This window comes from Chinchilla lanigera, unplaced genomic scaffold (genome assembly GCF_000276665.1).
Source record: "Chinchilla lanigera isolate Chin_1 unplaced genomic scaffold, ChiLan1.0 scaffold00063, whole genome shotgun sequence".
NCBI lineage: Eukaryota > Metazoa > Chordata > Mammalia > Rodentia > Chinchillidae > Chinchilla > Chinchilla lanigera.
The window spans coordinates 5,659,488-5,681,611 of NW_004955464.1; the positions used below are offsets into that span (position 1 = coordinate 5,659,488).

At 59.8% G+C, this 22,124-nt stretch overlaps 1 protein-coding gene across 2 annotated transcripts in view; it reads left to right on the plus strand.

Moving 5' to 3' along the window:
* Positions 1-20,627, plus strand: part of Glis1 (GLIS family zinc finger 1) — a 184,587-nt gene extending 163,960 nt beyond the window's left edge. Inside the window, exons 5-11 of one of the 2 annotated variants that reach the window (XM_013521759.1) lie at positions 3,217-3,378; positions 7,354-7,464; positions 10,597-10,726; positions 15,074-15,227; positions 18,970-19,142; positions 19,737-19,972; positions 20,278-20,627. In XM_013521759.1, the coding sequence (XP_013377213.1) occupies positions 3,217-3,378; positions 7,354-7,464; positions 10,597-10,726; positions 15,074-15,227; positions 18,970-19,142; positions 19,737-19,972; positions 20,278-20,391 (1,080 nt within the window). In that variant the 3' untranslated portion in view covers positions 20,392-20,627. The remainder of the gene's footprint in view (positions 1-3,216; positions 3,379-7,353; positions 7,465-10,596; positions 10,727-15,073; positions 15,228-18,969; positions 19,143-19,736; positions 19,973-20,277) is intronic. The other variant, XM_005398558.2, reaches the window with a different exon arrangement.
* The last annotated feature ends 1,497 nt before the right edge of the window (positions 20,628-22,124 follow it).

Consider the following 22,124-nt stretch of genomic DNA (forward strand, 5'->3'; position numbering starts at 1 on the left):
ACCTACCCTGAGCTTTGTGCTGGAGATGCTGGGCCTCTTGTCATGAACCCAGCCTGGAGGCCTGGTGACAAGGCAGGGGCTGGGGTGAGGCCCTCTCACCCCACGCTCGGGCGTTGTAGAGGAGGCAGGAAGCCTGCTCTTTGGAGATGTACGAAATAAACGGGATGTGTGTGCTGAGTGAGCAAAGGAAGGAAAGGCCTTCCAGGCCTAGGGAAGATCTGGAGCAAAACAGATTTCTGACCAGGTCCAAGGCAGTCATCACCCTGCATCTGACCCACGGGTAGATGCAGGACAGAGGCAGTCGGAGCCATGTTGCAAGACATAGACACCAAGCTGCGGATTCTGGGCTTTTGAAAAATGTATGAATTAAATTGTCAGAGAGTTAAAAGGCAAGGTGTCCCAGTAGGAACAGAGTCTGAACAAAGGCAGGGGTGGGGCACAATCGCCTGACAGGAACCCCCAAGAGAGATGATATACTGATCCCCAGAGTCTGGTGTACTCCGCTGAAGTCAGGAAAATCACGCAGCTCCAAGGAGTTATCCCTCCCTTCCCTGCCTGCGCCCCCAAGGAACAAAGGGAAGAGCTGTGAGCTGGGAGGAGGCCGCGCGCCAGCCTGACTCCTCCGTCCCACGTCGTCATAACGTGGCACAAGTTGCTGTGCGTAAGCAGGGGCAGCCGGTGGCCTGTCACTTTCCATCCAGGATTCCCTTCTGGTTCTGAAGATGGACAGGCCCACATCTACAAGTAGGAAGGGGGTTGCCTCAGAAACCCAGCTGCAAGAGGCTGTCCATGGACCAGCCCCAGCAGACGGAGGCCAGAGCTCCTCGGCCTCGTGCCTGTCCCGGCAGCTCTGCCCTGGCCTCTGCTCCATCTGCAGCCTTGGTCCTAGATGGTGCCCTGTGACACCCTCAGGCATAACTGCTGTGGCTGCCTTCTCTGTCTCCTTTCCCAGCCCCGCCCGTCACCAACAGCCAAGGGTGGCTTCCTCGTGAGATGAGAGCCAGCTCGTGAGCCTGGCCCTGGACTCCCTCAGACTTCTTGCCCAGTAGAGCCCCCTACCACAGCGCATACCCTGCATCAGCAGAAGGCCCTCCACAAGGAGCCTGTGCCCTTCCAGGACCCTGGTGCCTCCGCTTGCCCTCCGCCTGCCCTGCCTGTGACCTTGCACCTGTCCCTGGCTGTGCTGGTCAGAGTTCCAGCTTGGTGGGGTGGTGGAGAGGCCGTGTGATGGGCTGCCCCCTGTCTCCGGCCGGCCTTTCTCCCACGCTCCCTTCCCATCCGTCCCTTCCCATCTCAGCACTGTTATCGGTCGCTCTGGGCATCTCACAGCCCGCAAGGTGACTGAGGCACCCACTCTGCTGCCACACCCGTTTCCCCTTGAGTTTGATTGTGGCATTTTATGGCAGGGTTGTGTCTCTCACTCACTCACTCCTGGTGGCCAGGACCCGTGCCTGGGTTGTCGCAATATCAAGGTTCACCCAGCTCAGGCTGGAGCCGGTTCATCCACATGAAATGTGTAGAACTTCCTTAAACTGGGGCTTCTGACCCCTCAAGGCCAAGGGGAGGAACTAGGCGGGCACAGAACCTGCCCTCTGCCTGTGGACCTCGCCAGCCAGCCCTCCCACTCACTGCAGGTAAGGTACCTTGAACACTGGCAAAATCAAAAAAAGGAACAGGCCCTGCTCAGTGGAGACGGAGGGCCAGGCTTCCCAGTGTGGACACACTCTTGGCCCCGCTGCAAGGTCACAGGCAGGGCAGGCTCTGGGAGGGCGGGCTGAGGCCCGTCCTGGAAGGGCACAGACTCCTTGTGGAGGGCTGTGCTGAGCAAGGGTGTGAAAGGGTAGGCTTTCTTGAGGCCTGCCCTCAGGCAACTCAGCCGCCCCCTTCATCCCAGGCCACCCCAGTGCAGAGAGCTGGGGTCATGTGGATCCTAATCTGGAGCGGGTGCTCGCACTTGGCAGCGCAGCTCTGTACCTGGGGATGAGATGCCATCTCTGGGCCCTTCCTCCTCAAAGGTCTCTCCCTCTGCCCACCTAGAATGGACCAGCCCCAGAAGGCAAAGGCTTAGCACGGCTACCTGGGCTTTAGCATCAGCCTTGGCCTGTGTCCTGTCCTCACAGCTCACAGCTCTGAGACCTTGGGAGGGTCGCCCTACAGTGACTGTGAGTTGGAGACAGCGGTGGCACATACTTCTCACGTGTATGCTTCGACCTCCAGTCCTACTGTGTGCACGCACCCAGAATAGTGGGCCAAAGCAGGGAGCAGCAGCCAGTCACACCTGAGGGTCTCCTTGGGCTGGCATTTGTAGGCCGGGGGAGGGGTGCAGGATCCCTGGAAAGCCCACACTCCTTGCTGAGTGACTTGCATGAATGAAGGCTGGATGTGCCTGGCTGATTCCTGACATCGCTCTAGAGGCAGGAATGGGGGAAGTGTCAGGTCGGAAGGGCTGGTCAGAGGGCCAGCAAGCAGGGAGCCACAGGCTTCCGTGTCTCATCAGTAGCTGCTGGGCAACTGTGTCAAGACTGGGGTAGGAGGAGGCAGGGAGGAGCTGGCTGTCGGAGGAGGCTGCGGGGCTGGGCAGCCGGGGTGCGGGAGGCTGGGCATGGCTCCCGCATTGCTCTTTCCTCACTGCCCCCTGTGACTCCTTTCCCCCGCTCTGCCCACCACACACACACACACCCTACGCAGGGCCGACATGGCTGTGCTGTGCCCGCTGCCCAGCACGGGGCCTGGGGTGAGGTGGGCACGGACAGCTGAGCAGCTGGCTATGAGTCACACTTAGTGCATGCAGTTATTCTCACAGCAGTGACCCAGAGTGCTGTCTGCGCCCCCTCGGTCCACCCAGACGGTAGCCACACAGTGTCACGTTTGGAGACAAGGAGATATGGCCCAGAGGCCCCAGGCACTGCCCAAAGCCCCTGGGAAGATCCAGGGCTGGGTTCCACAATGGAAGCCTCTGTACTGAGACATGCATAGAACCTCTCTGGTCCAGAAGGGGAAAATTGCATTCCTCCCACCCTCACAGCCCATTTCTCAGTCAGATTTTGGGTTTTTCCAGGCCCTGAGCACTTGGCAGGGAGCTGAACTGGAGCTCCTGGAAGGCTGGGCAGGACAGGGCACAGCAGGGCCTGAGGCCCTGAAGGCCTCCTTCAGGGGACTGCTCATGAGTGGGTGGGCGCTTGGGCCAAGCACACCTCTCACCAGCCTGTCCCGCAGTTTGAAGGCTGCAGCAAAGCCTTCTCGAGGCTGGAGAACCTGAAGATCCACCTGAGGAGCCACACAGGCGAGAAGCCATACCTGTGCCAGCACCCAGGCTGCCAGAAGGCCTTCAGCAATTCCAGCGACCGTGCGAAGCACCAGCGCACCCACCTGGACACGGTAGGCTGGGGGCAGGACGGGGCAGTGAGGCACTCAGACCCTGGCTATGCAGAGCCACAGTTGGCCTTAGGCCTTGTCGATAGCTGGGGTGGGGGTTCTAGCATGGGCTGGGTGTGTCCTGCATAGTACAGAACGTGTGACAGCTAGATGGCAGGAGAGAGATAGGAGACTCCCCATCTTCCAGTTGTGGCAAAAGTATCTCTGAGCTCTGCCCCATTTCTCTCTGGGGGAGTGCAACTCAACAGGGCTCTGGTATTTGGTCCTCTGGTTTGGTCCAGGGGCCCCATACTGGGCCCCAGCATCCTTGCCTCTCCACCCTCTGCATCCTTTCCTGGGGCTTGTCTGCCCACCCCTTCCTGGGAACAGACCAGAGCGTCTCCAGGGCCAACCTTTGTCCCTCGTGGACTGTAATGAATTGAGGCGGGCAGCTCGTGAGATGCCAGCTTCCTGCCACAGTGGCCTGGCCTCCAGACGCCTGCATCTCCTTCCACCTTCCTTCCCTTGTGTGTGCCAAACCCTTGCTCACCACAGCTGTGTCCCAGGGCTGGTCCAGGCCTTCCCTGGCGTGCACAGGGATCTCATTTGTGATAGCACTTCTAGGACACCATCCTCATACTGACCCTGTTCCACCAGGGCCCCTAACCACTTAGAGGAGAGAAACAGGCTATGTTCAGGGTCTGCTTGTGGCCACGCAGCTGGCCAGTGGTGCCGCTGACTCAGACCTAGGCCTCTGTCCAGCCTCCTAGGCCTTGGGGGCAGGCAGTGCTCTGGGAGGACCCAGCCTGTGCAGCAAGAAATGAGTCTGCAGGCCGAATCCATGTCCAGGCCCCAGACCTGCGTCTCTGTTCCTCCTGCATACGTGTGAGGCTGGGAGAGCTGAGAGGCTGTCCAGCCTAGCTTGTCCCTTACATAGATAGGGACACAAGCCCAAGAGGGCCACTGACCATCCAGGCTAAGTTGGAGGCCTTGAAACAGCAGAGGTCAGAGCTGGAGGGACCTTCACAGGCCTCTGGTCCAAGTTCTTTATTTTATAGCTGGAAAAAGACTCAGAAAGGACAGGGTGGGGGGTTGGTGCTTGGAAAAGAGCAAGGAACTAATGGAGCCAGGCCAGGCCCTGGGCTGGACCTGCTATTCCTCCGCCCCCCAGTATCAAACAGTTGTCTCAGTTTTATCCTGGTGACAACCCAAGGTGTAGGGGCGTTTACCTCCATTTTGTAAACCTGGAAACGGAGGCTCAGGGAGATTGAGTCATTCGCCTGTCGCTGGGTGGCAGAGCTGGGACGCACACCTGGGACTGACTCCACTCCCTGAACTCCACTCCCCTCCGCTTCCAGCCTTTCTGCCACAGGCTCCACAGAGACCCAGAGTGAATGGTGGTTCTAATACATCCCCTGCCCTCCGTCATCTCCTCAGCCCTGGCCAGGGTGGGACCCCTGGTTGTGTCTCTTGGAGGCCACAAAGCCTCTGGCCCTCTCCCTGCCTCCCAGGCCTGGGGAACATCAGACTTCACGGGTCCCCTGCCTGATAGGCCTACCTGTGTGGGACGCAGCTCCAAGGCTGGGTGGAGGCAGGCCCAGGATGAGCCCACGGGCTACCGAGCCGTTCATCTCCCCAGGAACCAGGGAAGGCGTAGCCAGCAACACCAGCACATGCCCCTCATGGGCCCAGTGGGTCAGGCCTCATGCGTGGTGGGGCTCTTTTTCCAAAGGGGACCCAGCCATGTCCCCAGCTCCCTTGACATCCAGAGAACAGGCAGGAAAGTGCCCCTGAACGCGCTGGTTCTCATGCTGGCCCTGCCGCCTGGTCCCAGGGTCAGAGGAAAGCCACCTTCTCTGGGCCTCAGTTTCCTTGGAGTAAGGCGCCTGTGTCTCAAGAAGGGAGAGGTCTGTGCTGGCTGCCAGGCTCAGGCTCTCTGCAGTGGTCCTCACCTGTCCCAGGTGTCCAGTGTATGGCCCGAGCCCTGGCAGCCTCAGGTCCCTATGGGAACTTGAATAACCCACCCTCTCGCCCCGGGCCTCAGTTTCCCATCCGCGAAGTGGGTGGGTGATACTCTTCGATGCCCAGCAGTCAGGCTCAGTCTTCCTGGCTGAGAGGTCAGAGGCACATGTGGGCCTCAGTTCCAGCTCGTCGGAATGGGATGAGTCTCCAGGGGTGGGCATGGGACTCAGGACATCGTGGGCAGCCAGTGCTTACTTAGCACAGTGCCTGCACCCACAAGCACCCCAGCAGAGAGCTATTCCTGGAGCACACACGGCCGGGCTGCCCCTGCTTGGCTTGGGAGCAGTCTGGGGACTCCGCAGGCCTGGGGTTTGGCTGCTGGCTTAGGACAGCCGCAGGGTTTCCTGAGGGCTCTTGGGGGAGCTGGGCCTGAGGAATGTTCCGTACACATCAAGCCCTGGAAAAACAAACACGGAGAGGAGCCTCGCTGCCCTGTTGCCAGGGGACGGCGCCTGCTACACAGAGCTGTTTGTTTGCTTTCTGACAAAAGCGTGTGGATTAGTATCAGCAGCCCTAGGGGACAGGGCTGGGCCAGCTCGGGGCCAGGGTAGGACCTGTGGGGGAGAGGGAGCGTGTGTTGGGGTTAGGGCCCATGGGAAAGAGGGGTTGTGTAGGAGAGCGTGTGGATATGTATCAGTGAGGTACATGTGAGCCTGTGGTGGCAGGCAGGAGACAGGCCTTCCCTCCTGCCCTGCCATCTTCGGCTGCCCTAGACAAGCTTCTCACTGCTGTCTCTCTCTTTTTGCTTTCCTCCGTTCTTTAACCTGGCAACCTTCCGTGGCAGCTGCAAGGTATGGCCATCCCTTTCTGCTTCCATTCCCCTCAGGTCCCTGGGCCATAGGTCCCTCTCCCTGTCTCCCCTTTGCCTGGCAGGGGCAGAGTTGCCTGCAGTTTGGGGACAGCTACATGTGGCATGTCTGATGGGACACAGCTATTCGGGACTTACTCTGAGAAGTGTCATCTCCTGCACTCTCCTGTCCCCATCCCCAGCAGTTGCAGAAGGCAGAAAGTGCCCAGGGTCAGAATCACTTGATGTGTTCAGAAAGAGAAGCCCCACGAACGCTGAGCCCAGTCGGCAGCCACAGTCCCCAAGCAGGGTCTAATGGAAGACCCTGGGCGGTCAGGGCGCAGCCAGGGCCCCAAGTCCTCTGAGATGTGGGGTGAATCGGCTGGTCCCTCCCTGCTGGGAAGGACCCTGAGCCCACTGCTGCTGGGATGCTTGGGCCTGTGGAGGGGGCAGGATCCAAGCAGAGGAGGTAGCAGCTGGATAGGACACATCAGGAGGACTGTGGGAGGGGCGGGGACTGGAGGCGGAAGCAGGGCCTGTCTCCAGGGGCCATCAGTGCCAGGCATGGCCTGTGTTCTAAGCCCCAGGAGGCCGGGGTTGGGGTTAGAGATCGCACAAAGCTGGCCAGCTGTGTGCACCGGCGCTCTGGGGGTGCAGGTGGAGCCCAGGGCAGGAGTTCAGGCCGTGAGGATGGCTTGGGTCCCCACCTCCCTTCTAGGTGAGTGGTGAGGGCAGTGGGGAAGGGAGCAGCCCACTCCCCAGGCGAAGGGCAGGCCCGCCTCCGCGCCAGCTCTCCGCAGCCAGCTCCTTCCTGGCTTCCTGCGCTTGTGCCTGGGTTGCCTGTGCCACCTGGATGCCCTTACGAGGGGTGGCCAGTGCCTGTGCTGGGCCCACGCGTCATCCCATCCCTGTGCTGTCCCCTTCCTTCCCCGTGCCTCCTGCTGTGTGGGGTACCCTCTCCTGGGACCCCGTTGTCTGCAGCTGCTTCCTTGCAGCTGTGGTGTGAAGGGCGCCCTCTCCCAGCACCGACTCAGCTGAGCCACCAATAGCGTGGGTCAGGGCACAGTGAGCGTGGGCTCCCAGGCCGGGTGCCGCCCCCCCACCATCCTACTGCAGCAGGTGGTACAGGCGACCAAGGCCCTGAGGGGCGGCCCTCGCTCACCAGCCTCCGTTCCCCTGTGGTGTTCCAGAAGCCGTACGCTTGCCAGATCCCTGGCTGCTCCAAGCGCTACACGGACCCCAGCTCCCTCCGCAAGCACGTGAAGGCCCACTCAGCCAAAGAGCAGCAGGTGCGCAAGAAGGTAAGCAGCCTCCTGACCAGCACCAAGCCAGGTACCACACTCCCTACCACCTGTGCACACGCCCACAAACACTGCTGCCCACCCCGTCCAGCCCCCGGCCTGCCACCCTGTCCCTGAGGGTCTGCTGCCCCAGCCCTGCTCTCCTTGTCCCCGCTGGGCAGATATTCACACCCCCCCCTCTGCCCCCATGGACTGACTGCCCCCAGCACCTCTCCCTCTCCTGGCCCATTCGCCACTGCTCAGATGGTGGGCCCTGGGGGCGTGGAGGGTGCTATACCGAAGACATGGTGCCCGCCTCTTGTGGTGAGAGGCAGACATCGAGTGCCTGGCACAGTATAACAGAGGTGGCGGTGCGGGTGTGCATGGTTAGGGGCACAGATAAAGGGTCTTCGCCTTTCTGTGTGGGAGCAGGAGGATTTATGAAAGAAGTGGTCTCTGGGGCCACAGAGAGCAGTGGTTAGGGGCATGAGCTTCAGAGTTGCCTGCAGGGTTTGGTGGCCCTGGACCAGGTCTTTAGACCTCTGTGCCTCATACTCCTCAGCTGCGGGCTTCGAGGGCAGCAAAGGGCTCACTTTTACTGGATGAGTTGACACACACTGAGGACTTAGAATTACTGTACTTGGAGGATTTACAAGTTCAGAACAGAAGCTGGTGTATGTCATTAGTCTAGCAGCAGCAAGCACCCCCGGGCAGGTGAGTTCCACTAAGAGGAGGGTGCCCGGAGCACCAGGCCGAGCCCTTGGCCATGTAGGACTCCTGTCACTCTACCTAGCAGAGAAGGTCCCTCCAGGCCATGCGGGGCAAGGCTGGGGTGGCTTGTGCCAGGCACCAGCCCAGAGCAGAGTGGGGGCAACAGGAGGAGCTGGCTGGGCAGGGGGACAGCAGGCACCCCAGGGCAGACATGGGGGCACCTTTGCCAGGATCGAGCACCCAGGGAGGCAGGTTTCAGGAAGTGAGCAGCGTGTTCTGTTTTGGAGCAGAACGGCGTGAGTGGAGGCTGCTGGGCCGTGCGGGAGAGACAGGGCAGTAGCATGGGGCTGGAGCTCCAGGCTGGGGGCACTCAGTGGGCAGGAGGGCTGTGGGCCAGGGAGGTGCGTGCATGAAGAGAGACGCAGGGACCAGTAGGACAAGTGGAAGAGCCTACTATCTTGTCCAGCCTGCCGGATGGGGCCCTGTGGTGTCGCCAGCCCAGCAAATGCAAAGGCCTGTGGCATGAGAGCAGATGGCTCCATCTCAGGATGTCAGCAAGGGGCTGTGCTGCTGGGAGCAAACCGACCTCATGATGGGGAGGTCTCTGTCCTGCAGCATGAGGGGAGGCACTGGAAGTGCCAGGGCTGAGGAGGGATGAGGCCAGAGCGCACACAGTGAGCTCCTGGCAAAAATTCCACCTCCGTATTCACCCTGGAAGGGCTCTCAGCTTTTCCCTAGGTGTACCAAGGCTCAGGTACTGGGTTGGTGCTTCACATACTATGTCTCATAGTCTTCCCTGGGACCCTAGGGCTGGGCACTATTTTTATTCTCCTTTTAAAGATGTGTAAACTGAGGCCCTTAATAACAAACCACCCAAGTTGCGGAGCCCAAGAGTGATAGAGTCGGAGTCCCACCGAGACCCATCTATCTGCTTCCTGAGCCCCTGACACTCCTCTCGGGGAGCAGCTGATCAGGGACAAGGAACAGCCCACGCTTCAGTGGGCCAGGGCTCCGCAAAGAGGAGGTGTCTGTCCTGAGCCCACCAGTGCCCGAGGACCCGGTTCCTACCCTGGTTTTCCCAGGCCCCAGGCTTGGCTCCCGCGGAGCCCCGGGGACTCGGGCCGCAGATTTGTAGGCTTCCCACCAGTGTGCATCCATTAAGGGCCATCGGGACGGTGCATCTCTCTTGGTAAAGTGACCCTTATATTGTGACATGTTCTTGGCAGCCCTCCTGTGCCTCAGAATTAGAAATGCTTTTCTTCCTCAAGTCTCCTCTCCTGCTGTTGTAATTGCATCGACATTGCGGTCTAGAAGCTCATGCCTTGCCCCTTGTGCCATGAACTCATTTACATGGGAAACAGCTGCGGGGTTGGGGTGCTGAGAACCCGACTGGAGGCCGCATGCTTTCCCCAGCCTGGCCCTGGCCCTTCGGCTGGGGATCGGGGAACCTGTGGGGCTCACCTCCAGCTACCCAGGCTCACGCGACAAGGCACTCACCTGCTCCAGGCACCTGTCCCTGGGCTCCTGCATCCTCCAGTGTCCTGGCCCTGTCTGGAGAGGTGAAGATGTTCCCAGATGCCTGCTCTTGGGAGTGGTCAGGGGTGTTGGTCAAAGATTGGCATGGGTGACTAGGCATGTCTGGCCCTGGTGTACCTAGGCAGCTGACCTCAGCCCACATAGCAAGCCATTGTGCCTGCTATCATGTGATCCCACAGGACTCTCAGGTGGCAGGAGCTCAGCCAGCCCTCAGCATCTCACTGCTCAGAGCAGGTGGACCATGTACAGTCAGGGCTGCGTATTACAGGCAGGGCAAGGGGGAGCCAGACAGGTTGGGTGTTGTCTGGTGTCACACAGGGAGTAAGAGGTAGGATGGACTCGAACCCAGCCATTCTGTGCCCAGCCCTGGACTCTCTGATGCCCCTCATACCCAGAAATAAGAGCCCTGGGGGGCAGGGCAGACACATTGTGTCAGACAGTGTGCACTCCAGGCAACTCCAACAAACCTGGGGAGACTCCATGGGCACGCCTGGCCATCCAGCTCAGCTTTGTGCAGAGCTGCACCTCCCTCCGCCTGTGCCCCGCCAGTGACTTCAGTCCTGGGCATCGCTGACTCCTCTGAGAGACGTGGGCCTTGACACCCACATAGGAAGCCTTCCTCTCTCGTCCCTCTTTCCCTCATAGGCAGAGGGCGACCCCCTCCCCTGGCGCTCCTGCTTTCCCACATAAGGCACTTCTTCAATAAAGTCCTTGCCGGTCAGATCCCACCCTGGCCCCTGCTGCCCAGAGGACCCGGACTAACGTGATCTCAGTGTCCACCATTAGCCCATTTTACTGATGAGGAGACTGAGGTGCCGTGAGAGGGTCCTGCCCTGTCTCACGAAACAAGGGGCTTTATGGGCAGGTGGTCTTTCACTGGCATCCTTCCCTCTGCTTGCTCCCCAGTTGCATTCCAGCCCTGACACGGAGGCCGACGTCCTGACGGAGTGTCTGGCCCTGCAGCAGCTCCACACTTCTGCACAGCTGGCTGCTGGTGATGGGAAGGGAAGATGCCTGGGCCAGGAGCTGCTCCCAGGTATGTGTGTGTGGAGGACAGTGGTCCTTCCGTGCTTGCAGGTCACCCTCTCCTTTGGCCTTTGCTGTCTCTCTGCCTCCCTGGCTTTGATCCATCTTCTCCCTGAGCTGAGCTAAGTAGGTGGGTGGACTGTCTGCTTCTCTGTGGCCCCCCTTTGCTCCAGAGGGAAGCCCAGGCTGCTCTCAGCCTGGCTTCCCAAGCCTCGGGGCCTGGGCCCCTGGCAGCCTCTTGCCTGAGCCCGGCACATTGAACGCAGTTCCTTACACACCTCTGTGCTCTTGCTTCCATGCTGCTGCCTATCCAGCCTCCCTCCTGCCTCCACTGGAGAGCTCTTGCCCTGCCCTTTACCCTCTCCTCCAGGAAGTCTTCTGCTAGGCTGCCTGCTGCCCCAGTGGGGAGCACTCCGGCTCTCTGCCATCTGTGCCCCCCACCAGACTCTGACTAAGCTCCTCGAGGCCCACCTCCTTACAGTCACCCACACCCAGCATGAGAGCTGTGCAGAGCCAGGCTGGGGGAACTTGCAGCCCGCCCCAGGTGCTGTGAAGAGAGGATACACCCTGGGGTGACATCAGGCTCCTTTCACAGCCTGCCTGCTGGGTGTCCTGCAGGGAGGAGCTGCCTTGAAGTCCCTGGCACCCAGGCTACACTTGGGTCCTGTTTCAGCCTCAGCACAACTCCTGCACCTTGGCTGAAACCCCTTTGAACTTCTCAGTAAAGTCTATGGGTGGCCCAGCAGAGGTGCTTCCTGAGCCCCAGGATGTGTAGCCCCATCCAGCCCAACTGAAAGCCAGCAGTGCAGCTGAGGCGGGGCCACCTGTCTGTCCCTCTGACAGCTGCCAACAAGCCTGGGCCGTGGCCGGAATGCCTGGCCTCACTGCCTGGGACATAGCCCAGAGAAGGGCAGGGGGATCCCAGCTAACAGTACTCGGCTCCCCAGCCCCAAGGAAACCTCAGTATCAGAGAGCTCTGCCTGCCCTCTGGGATTTCTTAACATTTCAACTATTTAAAACATCTCTTATTTTCTAATTTCATTCTTTCTCCCTCCACACTGAAGTAGCAACAGATTTAAAATTCTATCAAAGCCTTTCCTGGGAAGAGCAGACTTCTAACCTTTTTTCAGCCCACTGAGAAAGGGCACCCCAGGTACAGATACCATGGAGGAGGGACCCCACTCCCCTCCAGCTAGGGGTCCCTTGGCCGGGGGGTGCTGCTCACAAGGTCAGAATTCCACAAGGACAGGGCTGAAAGGGACCATAACGATGAGCCAGCTAGGGATGAGGACCTTCCAGTGCCAGCTCCCAGCGCAGGTCCTGACTGCTCGCTGCCCCCAGCTGAGGACTTCTAGGCCTCTCAACTCAACGGGAAAGAGGGCCACCCTGAGCCCAGCATCCAGGCCTTGGGAGGAGTCATGCTGGGCAAGGGAAGGACCAACCCAAACTCGTGCAGAGCAGTTAGCAGTACATCCAGGTTAGAAGCCTGTTTCTCTTGCAGATGCAGCCCAGGGTTGGCTCAAGCAGTGGGCAGGGTCAGCAGTCACCTGGGCAGCTGCTTAGGCTGGTCCCTTAACCCACCTGGCACATTCACTGTGCACGACCTGCTATAGATGAGAAACCAAGTCCACTGGGACTGTGTCACAGGGGAGGGGCCTGCTTCGAGCCTCAATTTCCCTCCCAGACCTGCTTCCCAGGAGTCTGGGACCTATACCCTAGAAGAGTTAGGAAATGGCTAGGCGGGACCTGAATCCAAGCCACTTGCGGCAGGCTGTTCCCCACTGAACAGTCTGTTGCTCCTAGGCTGACACTGCTCCTCCCACCTGCTGTGTACTGGCCCCGTGGGTCCCTGTCCTCTGGCTGCTTCCATGGAAATAGGGAGGAAAGGACCAGCCAGGCATAGCCAGGGCTCCTGAGCTCTGGACATGGGCCCACAGGTCCCTCTGCAGGCCACTCGGCAGATGGCTGAGGCACAGTTGGGAACAGATGTTAGGGCCAGAGGTTAAGCGCGCACGGCTGATGATTGATGATGCTGCTTTACAGTCTGAAGTGGTGCGTTTTGGTGGGGCGCCGGGCAGGCCTGGGGTCCCCACTCCCGTTGCCCCTCACGGTCCAGTGATTCATCCCCACCCACTGTCCACGCACGTGCTCGGCATCTCTAATCACACTGTGCTCACTGTCCTGCATCCAGCTGCCGCTGTACAGACAGGGACCTGGACCAGGGCAGAGGACAGGGGGGTCCAGGGAGCTCAGGACAGAAACATTCAGAGCAGAAGAGTGAAGGCAAGGGAGGACTATAGAGGTGCCATTGGTTGTCAGAGTGTCACTGTCTGCTACGGGAAGTTCCCACAAGCTCATCCCTCCACTTAGAGGAGGCCTGTCCCCAGCAGAGCCAGGTAACTGGGCACGAAGCAAGGACACGCAACACACAAGATCGGTGTGGCAGCAGGAGAGGGCGGGATTTACCAGGGCTCCAGGCCCGCTTGTTCAGTCACGGGTGAGGGGTGCTGCAGAGAGTGGTGGTGGCACAGGCTAAGCATACTGAGCCTTGCTCCCTCCACACAGTCCCTCCAGGTGTCCCCAGACCAAGCCGGGGAGCAGCAGAGGCGGCGGCAGTGCAGAGGTCTGGGGCAAGGAGGGAGTGGAGGGTGGGAGTGGAGAGTGCTCCAAACGCACGCAGGGCCCACCCACCGCACGGCCTGGGCCAGCACGAAGGCCCCGGCACGAGGTGCCAGCCACACCTGCCCTGGAGCCCCACCTTTGGCTGCCCACGTGGACCCACGTCCACCGCACAGCACACAGGCCTGTGGCTCCCCGTGCGTGACTCGGGCAAGGCGTTTCTCCTGTTGAGACTTGGTATCTGCATCTTAAAGTGAGATCTGATCTCCCCCGGCCATGGTGATGGAGACGTTAGACTTGGTATGTGGAGGCGCCCGGGGCCTGTGTGGTAACTAGCGGTGGCTGCGCCTAGGAGTGGAGTTTTGCCTGCCTGAGGCAGCCGTGAGGTCTGCAAGAGCCGTGGGCCGTTTCCCGTGTGCTGTTGGTTGGTGGCGTCTCAGCGTAAAGGCCATGGAGTGCATTTTCCCCATTGGCCACAGTCCCCCCACACCCTGTCACTGACCCCTGCAGTTGTTCTCCTTTGCTGCCTGCCCTGCTGCTCCGAACAGAGCTAAGCTTGCAGCCATCAGGGCCCTGCTGGGCTCCTGTGGTGCCCCGGGATTGCAGGTGAATCTCATCCTCGCAGCGCCAGGGAAGGAGCCCTGGAGTTCACAGGGCAGTAACCCCCAAGGACCAGGGTGGTGTTCAGCTGGCCACCAGGGGGTGGCCTGGCCAGTCAGAGGGGGCGCTGCGCCGGCATGGCACCACATCCAGGGTCCTGTGGGTGTCAACTTGACTCATTGATTTCAGGAAAAGTGTCAGTTTGATGCAAACAAATGTGGCTGGATTAAAGATGAGTTGCAAAGTATGGCCCCGCTTTCTTTTCAGATAAAATAGGAAGCATTAGAAACTTGTAACCCTGGGAGAGCCTCTCAGGTCCCTCTCCCAGAGTAGGGGTGCCCTCTTCCTTCTAACTGGGGTCCTTTGTGAAAGCATCTGAGAACGCTGGCATCACTAGTTCTCAAACCCTCAGGCCTCTGGACCACACATGATTGTCATCTAGCATCCCCTCTGTTTTGTTAGCCCATAAAAGGTGGTATCGCCCCCAAGTGTCTCCTGTAGGTTGAGTCTAGGACTAGAATATGGCTCAGTCTTAATTTGGGTCCTTTGTGTAGTGTACAGCCTATACAACCATCCATGGCAGCCCTTTCAGAGGTCTCCCAGGTCAGCCTTCCAGGCCAACTAGCATAATCATGCTCTCTGGAACCTTTCACAGTGGACACTCAAGCTGTGCTCGCACACCTCTGAAGGTGGATCATTCTTCTAGCCAAAGGCGGCCCATTATCTTATAGCAGCATTAGAGGTTCTGCCAAGCCCTGAGCAGGTTCTGCTTCTTTCAGGCTTCCCTGTGTTCTGGGGATCCCATCTGCTTGTGGGGATATTCTGAGAAATCCCTTATATTTCCAGAACAGCCCCACTGAGGTTTAGGGCAGCCTCCTCTGCACAAGCCCCTGATGCACCATGCAGCCCTCCTGTGTCCTCAGAGTGGCCCCAGCCTGGCCCCAGCCTTTCAGCTGGTGTGGGGCTGGAACCTCCCTTGTTTGAGTCCCTAACCTTCTATTGGCACAGGCTTTTCCTTCCAACACTGTCGTGTTCCTTCTTGTCATTTTCTCCCTATAAGTTGGAGCATGCGGCTCGGCTGTTCACAGCCATCCCGAGGCAATGGCCAGAGCCCAGTGACCTCGCGTGTCCCCCGCAGGTGTGTACGCTGGCTCCATCACCCCTCACAATGGGCTCGCCTCCAGCCTCCTGCTCCCCACCCATGACGTCCCTTCCAGGCACCACCCACTGGATGCCGCGGCCAGTTCCCAGCACCACCTGCCCCCTCTGCCGACCGAGAGCTCCAGGGATGGGTATGTACCGAGCCTGTCCTGAGGGCGTAGAAGTCGTGGGTGCGGGAGGTGGGTGAGGGCAGATGGCCCATGCTTGCAGGTTGGTCCTGATACTGAAAGTCACCCACCTTTATGGAGCACTGTGTATGTCCTGTGCTCTGTCCCAGACCTCCGTGGAGGCGGCACTGGTATCACAGGTGAGCAACCCTGCGAGGCAGGCAGTATAGGCACCTGGAGCTCCCTGCTGGGGGCTTCTGGAAGATGCCGGGACCCCACATGTATTGTTGCCTGCCCAGCCTCCTCAGAAACCGCCCTGGGCTTCTCCAGGGCTCACAGGGTGGCTGTTAAGTTGGCCGGATTCCCCTGCACTAGCCCCAGCCCTGTCTCCAGCCCTTGCATTGTGACCACTGTGACTCTGACCCTTGCTGCAGGGTCCGTGTGCAGGGACGGCCTTTCCCTGCATCCGCGTGGTTCCACTGTCACCACTGGCAGCGGTAGATGGGCAAGCACTAGCTGTCGAGATCTGCTCGGCTGGCACGGGAGCAGAGGAACGTCCCACCTGCACATCTTCCTCCTAGTTTGCTTGTTACCCATAATGGCACCCCAGGCTGCAGCCTCAGCCAACATGCACCTGGAACCACTGCCAACCCAGCTTCTCCTGCAGTTCATCCACCCGCTCCTCCCAGGTCCACTTGCGGAGCCCTGTGGGCGGCCCTGACCAGGAGGAGCTCACTGAGGGGGCATGGGGCCGGCTGGCCTCAGGGGCAGGTGTTCTACCTCCTTGGGAGAAACCCCCCAGGGTGGTGGTGCAAGGGTGTAGTGGGTGGGGCTGGGAGGCACCCTTGGAGTCGAGGAACAGACAGGCTGGGGGAGGAGCCACAAGGGCAAAGGGCAGTCTGGTGACAGCTGCTGTGTTGGGGTAATGAGTGAGTCGCCAGGGCCCAACTGTGTGGCCCAGGATAGGTTTGGGCCCGAGGGTGTCGAGCAGGCCTACACCCAGGTCTGGGGAGGAGGACCCACTGGCCCACAGCATAGGATGGAATGCAGATGCAAGACAGCCGTCTGAGCCAGGGCTGGGTGGGGAGGAACAGGCAATGGTAGCACAGGGCAGGCAAGATCAGGAGACCCCATCTGGGCAGGGATAGGAGGGGCATCAGGGATGCTTATTCCCCAGGGCTCCACAGAGCTGGGAAAGACTGGCTACGTGAGCAGAGCCAGCCTGAACTGGGTACACGGGGACCCACAAACCAGGCCCTCCCTCAGCCTGTCTCTTCCTCTGTAGTGGCATTAAATATCCTTTAGGAACATGGCAACTATTGGCCACCCAGGCCTGAGGCCGCGTGGCTCCCCTGGGACAGGCTTCCCAACACTGGCCCCACGCCTGGTCGGGATACCTGCTCACCACACATCCCCAGGCAGGGGGAAATAAACCACGCAGCCTTTGCAGCCCGGCCTCGCTCTCTGCTCGCCTCATTCGCCACCTGCCTGCTGCCTGCCTGCATAAGTGCCTGTGAGGAATTCCCTCTGTGAGTGAGAGGCAGAGCGATGACAGTGTGGAACCCCAGCCGCCTGCCCACCCCAGCCCTCAGGCAGCAGGCACAGGCCTTCGGGCTTGACACAGGTCTCAGGCCTGGCTGAATGGTTTTTTTCCGTCCGGGAGAAGCGGGGGTGGGAAGGGCCTCCAGCCTTCCCTCCCTGCCAAAGTCAACAGGGGACGGCCGTGAGGCTCCCCAGTGGTTTTCTGGGACGTTTAAATAGCTTGACAGAATTATCTGATTCACTCAAAAATATGCTAAAAGGGCCTGACTTCATGACTAAATGTATTTACCCTGGCTCAGGGAGACTCGGATTAGAGCGGATTTTTTCCCCCAGCCCTGTGCGAGGTGCACAGCCCCCGCCTGCCAGGCCAGCAAAGGTCCGTGTTCGTTACGTGGTCCCAGTGCTGGCGCAGGGATTTGCTTGGGGTCAGTTGCAGGATTGAGAAGAGGCTGCAGGTGAGCCAGTCGGTGAGCGCGCGGGCGGATCTGATTTCACTGCCTGTGAAGGTAGCAGATGTGAATTTATGGTAGGGTTGAGAAAGGAAAAACAAACTTTGAAAATGCATGTTTTTCCCCTACAGACGGGGTTCTCCATAATTCTGCCGCTCTGTCCATCCATCTCTGGGGTTTGGAGCTGAGCAATTCAGGAACCCGCTTGTCTGTCCTGGCCGTTATTTGCCGTGCGCTGGCCTTGTGGTCCATTCAGGAGCTATCTGTGAGAGCCGGATCATGGGTGCCTGGATAGCACAGGGTCAGAGCCGGCTCCTGGAGGTAACAGGCCGTAAGGAAGGAGGCCCGCTCCCATGGCCGGGAGAAGTGACCACAAGGGGCACAGATGTGTGCAGCCCTCCAGTTTCTAGTGCACAGGAACGGGACATGGCCTGAAAACGTGCAGGATGGTGATTGTGATAAGTCGCTTGCAGAGACGCGCCGCGGACTCAGCCTGTGAACTTAAGAAGGGGACATACCAGTGCTCAGCCAGGGGCCCAGTGCAGAGGCCCCGTCCCTGCCCTCAACAGCAGGGCTCTGGGCGTGTGGATGGTTAAGGGGGGTATCACAGGGTGCCCAGGCTGAAAGGAGCAGAGCTGCAAGTGGGGCTCTCCACATACTGCGCCCCAGAGCCCTGCTTCCCAGAACAAGGCACTGACCCGCACCTCCAGCGCCCACAGACAGGTGACACGAAGGGCGAGAGTGTCCGCCCAGCTTGACAAGGCCACCTGGAGCTGTGACGCCGCAGTCACACTGTTTCAGTGTAGACGATCCAACGAGGCCACAGGTCCACACAAGAAAACAGAGGGCCCTGTTCCCTCCCCGTGCCTACGTGCAGCACTGGACAGGCTGTAATCTTCGGCCTGGTCCCAGAAGCCCCCAAGGCCACTCATGTGCAAGACGCTGGTCTCTGTGGTTGGGACCCACGGCTTAGGGAGCCTGAGGGAGGGCCTGATCTTCCGTGCCGTGCAGGACTGCTGGACGCAGGGCACCTGCACAGCTCTCTGGCTCTGTGGTCCATTCAGAACAGGTGTTTGCAGACAGCGTGGCCCTGGGCCTGCGTGCTTTGTGCTCTGTGCATTTGGAGGTGCTGAGCTCCCCATCACTCTGTGTGAGTAGAGGTGGAGAGGGGAGAGGTCTCTCAAAATGCACTGTGCAGAAGAGAGACCAACCTGAATGTCAACCGTCTAGCTTTTCTTCCACTCAGCAATGGTGATTGATGGAGTGGCTATGAATAGATCACCCATCATACTAGACCCTTTATCTACATTGCTTTAATTTCACCTTCACTGTAACTCATGAGGTCAGGGCTGTGTCACCAGGGGTACACTGGGCAATCACCCTGAACCTTCGTTTTCTGATCTGCAGAAAGGGCACAAGAACGCCTGTCTCAGGGCCCAGGGGAGGGATGGCAGGGGCTCAGTGAACCAGGCCGTGGGCTGTGTCCTGCTGAGGACCTGTCAAGGCTGTCAGCGTGGTCTGGCCTCAGGCTTATCCTCCAGGTGGCCTGGGCATCACACCCAGCGTGACAGTGCCAGGCACCCAGCAGGGGACTTGGCATTTAACCCTCAAGAGTGAGAGCTGTGGTGTCCGGCAGGGGACACAGCACCAACAGGGAGCTCAAGGCCTGCACACACCCCTGAAATCCTGCCTGAATTTGCTCTGCACCCCATGCACTGTTGTGAGTTAGCGCCCTGTGCCCCACCCGGGCCCTGCTGATGTCTGTTCCTCTCCAGGTTGGGGCCCGGCCTCCTCTCGCCCATGCTCAGCCCGCTGAAGGGGCTCAGGCCATCGCCAGCATCCTCCCAAAACCAGTCTCCCGGGGCCCAGCCCTTCTCCACGCTGCCCAGCAAGCCGCCCTACACCCCCTTCCAGAGTCCCCCGCCCCCACCGCTGCCCAGCCCGCAAGGTAAGGCCTGACTGGGCCTGTGCTGTCCGTCGCAATGCCAAGGGATGACACGAGCCTGGGAGGGGACAGGTGGGTCCTTAGGGAATGGCAGCCTCGGAGATGAGGACCATGCTGGGGAAACCAGGGCAAGGCGACCTGAAAGGCTCCTGGTCTGGAGCTGTGTGGGATGGAGCATGCCTGTAACCCCAGCACTCTGGGAGACTGAGGCGGGAGGATTCAAACCAGTTCAAACCCAGCCTGGGAAATTTAGCGAGACTTTATCTCAAAATAAAAAATAAAAAAGGGCTGGGAATATAGCCTGGTGTGAAGACCCTGGGTTCAGTCCCTAGAGAAGGGTAAAAATAAACAAACAATAGGAAACCTCACCTAGCCAGAGCACTGGATCTGAGGAAGCGTCTGTTCTGTCCACAGGCAGGACGGGCTTTCCTGCGTCACAGCCACCTCCCAGCCAGGGCCACCACCTCAGCCTTCCCTCCGCAGGGCAGAGCTGGGATGGGAGCCCGGGGTGGTACCTGGGCCAGACAGTGCTGGGGGCAGCGAGGTGTGGTGTGCCGGACCCGCCCGCCCTGACAGCCTCTGCCCCCTCGCCCGCAGGCTACCAGGGCAGCTTCCACTCCATCCAGAACTGCTTCCCCTACAGTGACTGCTACCAGAGCGGCGAGCCCGCGGCCGGCGGGGATGGGCTGGCCGGGGAGGTCCCCGGGTTTACCCCGCTGCGGCCCAGTGGCTACCCCAGCCTCAGCGCGCCTTTACCTGCCGCAGGTGAGGGGGCTTTGTGCACATTGTCCCGAGTCCCTCGGACGGCCTCGTGGGATTGTTGTGAAGTTAAGGTGAGAGAAGGCTTAGATGCCCACTCAGTGAGTGCTTAGTAAATACTGCTTCTGGTGTGGGGGTTTCTTGAGGCTGATGGGGTGAGGAGAGTTCTTCTGCCAGGAGGGGGGAGTCCAAAACTCCACATTCTGCCCCTCTGCAGCCCTGGGGTGTGGGCTGCCCAGGCCACCCCGCCGCATACACTGCCCCAGCTGGAAGCCCAGTGGAAGGCAGGAGCCCTGGGTAGCTGGCTGGGGCCGTAAATTGGGCAAGACAGGACAGAGCGCCTCCTACTGCCAGCCTGACCCTTTCTGCCTGCCCACAGGCTACGAGGCCCCGTGCCCCACAGTGCTACCCCCACAGTCATCTGAAGACGTGGTGTCCGGTGGTCCCGAGGACTGCGGCTTCTTCCCCAACGGTGCCTTTGACCACTGTCTGAGCCACATCCCTTCCATCTACACAGACACCTGAAGGAGGGCAGCCCCTGCCGGCCTGCGCATGGTTCTGCGCCACCCTTGCCAGGGCTGGGCCAGTTAGGCTGCCACACGGGGCTGAGCTCAGTGGTGCCTGCCAGGGACAATGGCCGTGTGATAGGCCCTTGGTTGTGTCTTCCTTTTTCTCTCGCCTTCGGTTTCAGAATCACAGACCTCGTGTATATAAAATGTATGGAACGTGTTTCCCATTCCCCTGCCAGTTTTATATTTTTGTTTTACAAGAGAAACATTAAAAACTGGAAACAAGCCTCGGGGGCCTGGTTCTGCTTGAGCCTAGAGGCCACGACCGGGAGGCTCCAACCGAGCTCAGTGGAGTATGCAGCAGGGAGCCGGGGCTGGGGGCTTGGGAGGCCCCGTGGAACCCACGCAAACCCAGCTGTGGGGATAGAACGAGTGTCACTGTGTCTCACCCCTGCTGTGGTCCCACAGACCCCTATGCTGGTCACAGGCAGCCCTGCCAAGCACAGACAGCCCCTTGGATGGATCAGGAGACCCAGGTGGGGAGGGGATGACGGACGGGCCCAGGCCGCACAGTCAGACACATCATTGTGGAACCAGCTCTGCCCCAGCCTCCCTACAGCCCTGCTGGTTGCACTGTCCTCAGCTGGAGGGAAAGTGGGCATAGGTTCCGCTGCCTGGGCCTGTGTGAACAAGGACCCAGGATGGGCACGGCAAGCCTTCAGGATGGAGCCCCAGCCATCCCAGAAGGCAAGGTGGTGTGGACAGAGCCCTGCATTTCCCTTGGCACCCTGAAGGCCGCCTGAGAAGGTGATGAAGGAACGATGATGCGAGGGAGGTCACATTTCTGCACACTGGCTATGTGCTGAGCCTGCCCCCTGCTCCTGGACGCAGCCCCCAGGAGGCCTCTGTAGCTCAGCAGCAACAGGCAGGACTCAAACCCAGGGCAGACTCTGACCTCAGCTTTCCCCCATTTCACAGATACAGAAGCTAAGGGACAGGCAAGTCACTTGGCCGTGTGACAGCATCTGGGGTCCAAGCCCAGGCCCTCGCTCCAGAGCCATGCTCCCACCATTCCCCCTTCCTGCCCTCAGGGACTTGGAGCCATGGCACCCACCTCCTCTCCCAGCCCTGCTCACCCCCCAGGGCCCAGCCCAACCACCCCCGCACGCACCCCACCCGCTCCGCAGGAAGTCGCTATCAGGGCTCCTACTTCCACCCGGGCTCCTTCTTCCACCCAGGCTCCCCTTACCTCCCTCGCCCATCCCCAGTGATTTATGGAACTCATTAGGCCATGGCAAAATTCCTTTAACAAGGATGCTCAGGAATCAGTGCTGCATGTCATTGTGAACACTTAATCCAGTCCAGATAAGCAGAATTAGGCTGTACAATGAGGACGTATTTCTATTAATAATGCAAAGGGCTGAGCCTCGAGCAGGGGAACACACAAGGAGCTGGCGGTTGGTTCCCATTTAATTTCAGAGAGCAGAGAGAGGGAGACAAAGGCAGAGACAGAGTCAGCGGGCTCACGGAGGAGACACTGGCTGAGGTGCTGCACGCCCAGCCCTGCACACCGGACTCGTGTCTCCGTGTGCCTCCTCCCTGCCCCCAGGGACCGTCTCGCTCTTCTTGGCACACAGGAGGCACCTCAACATGACAGCACGGGAGAGTCTGGGTAGTCCTCAGGAGACCTAAGCTTCCTTCCCGGCCACTTAGAGAC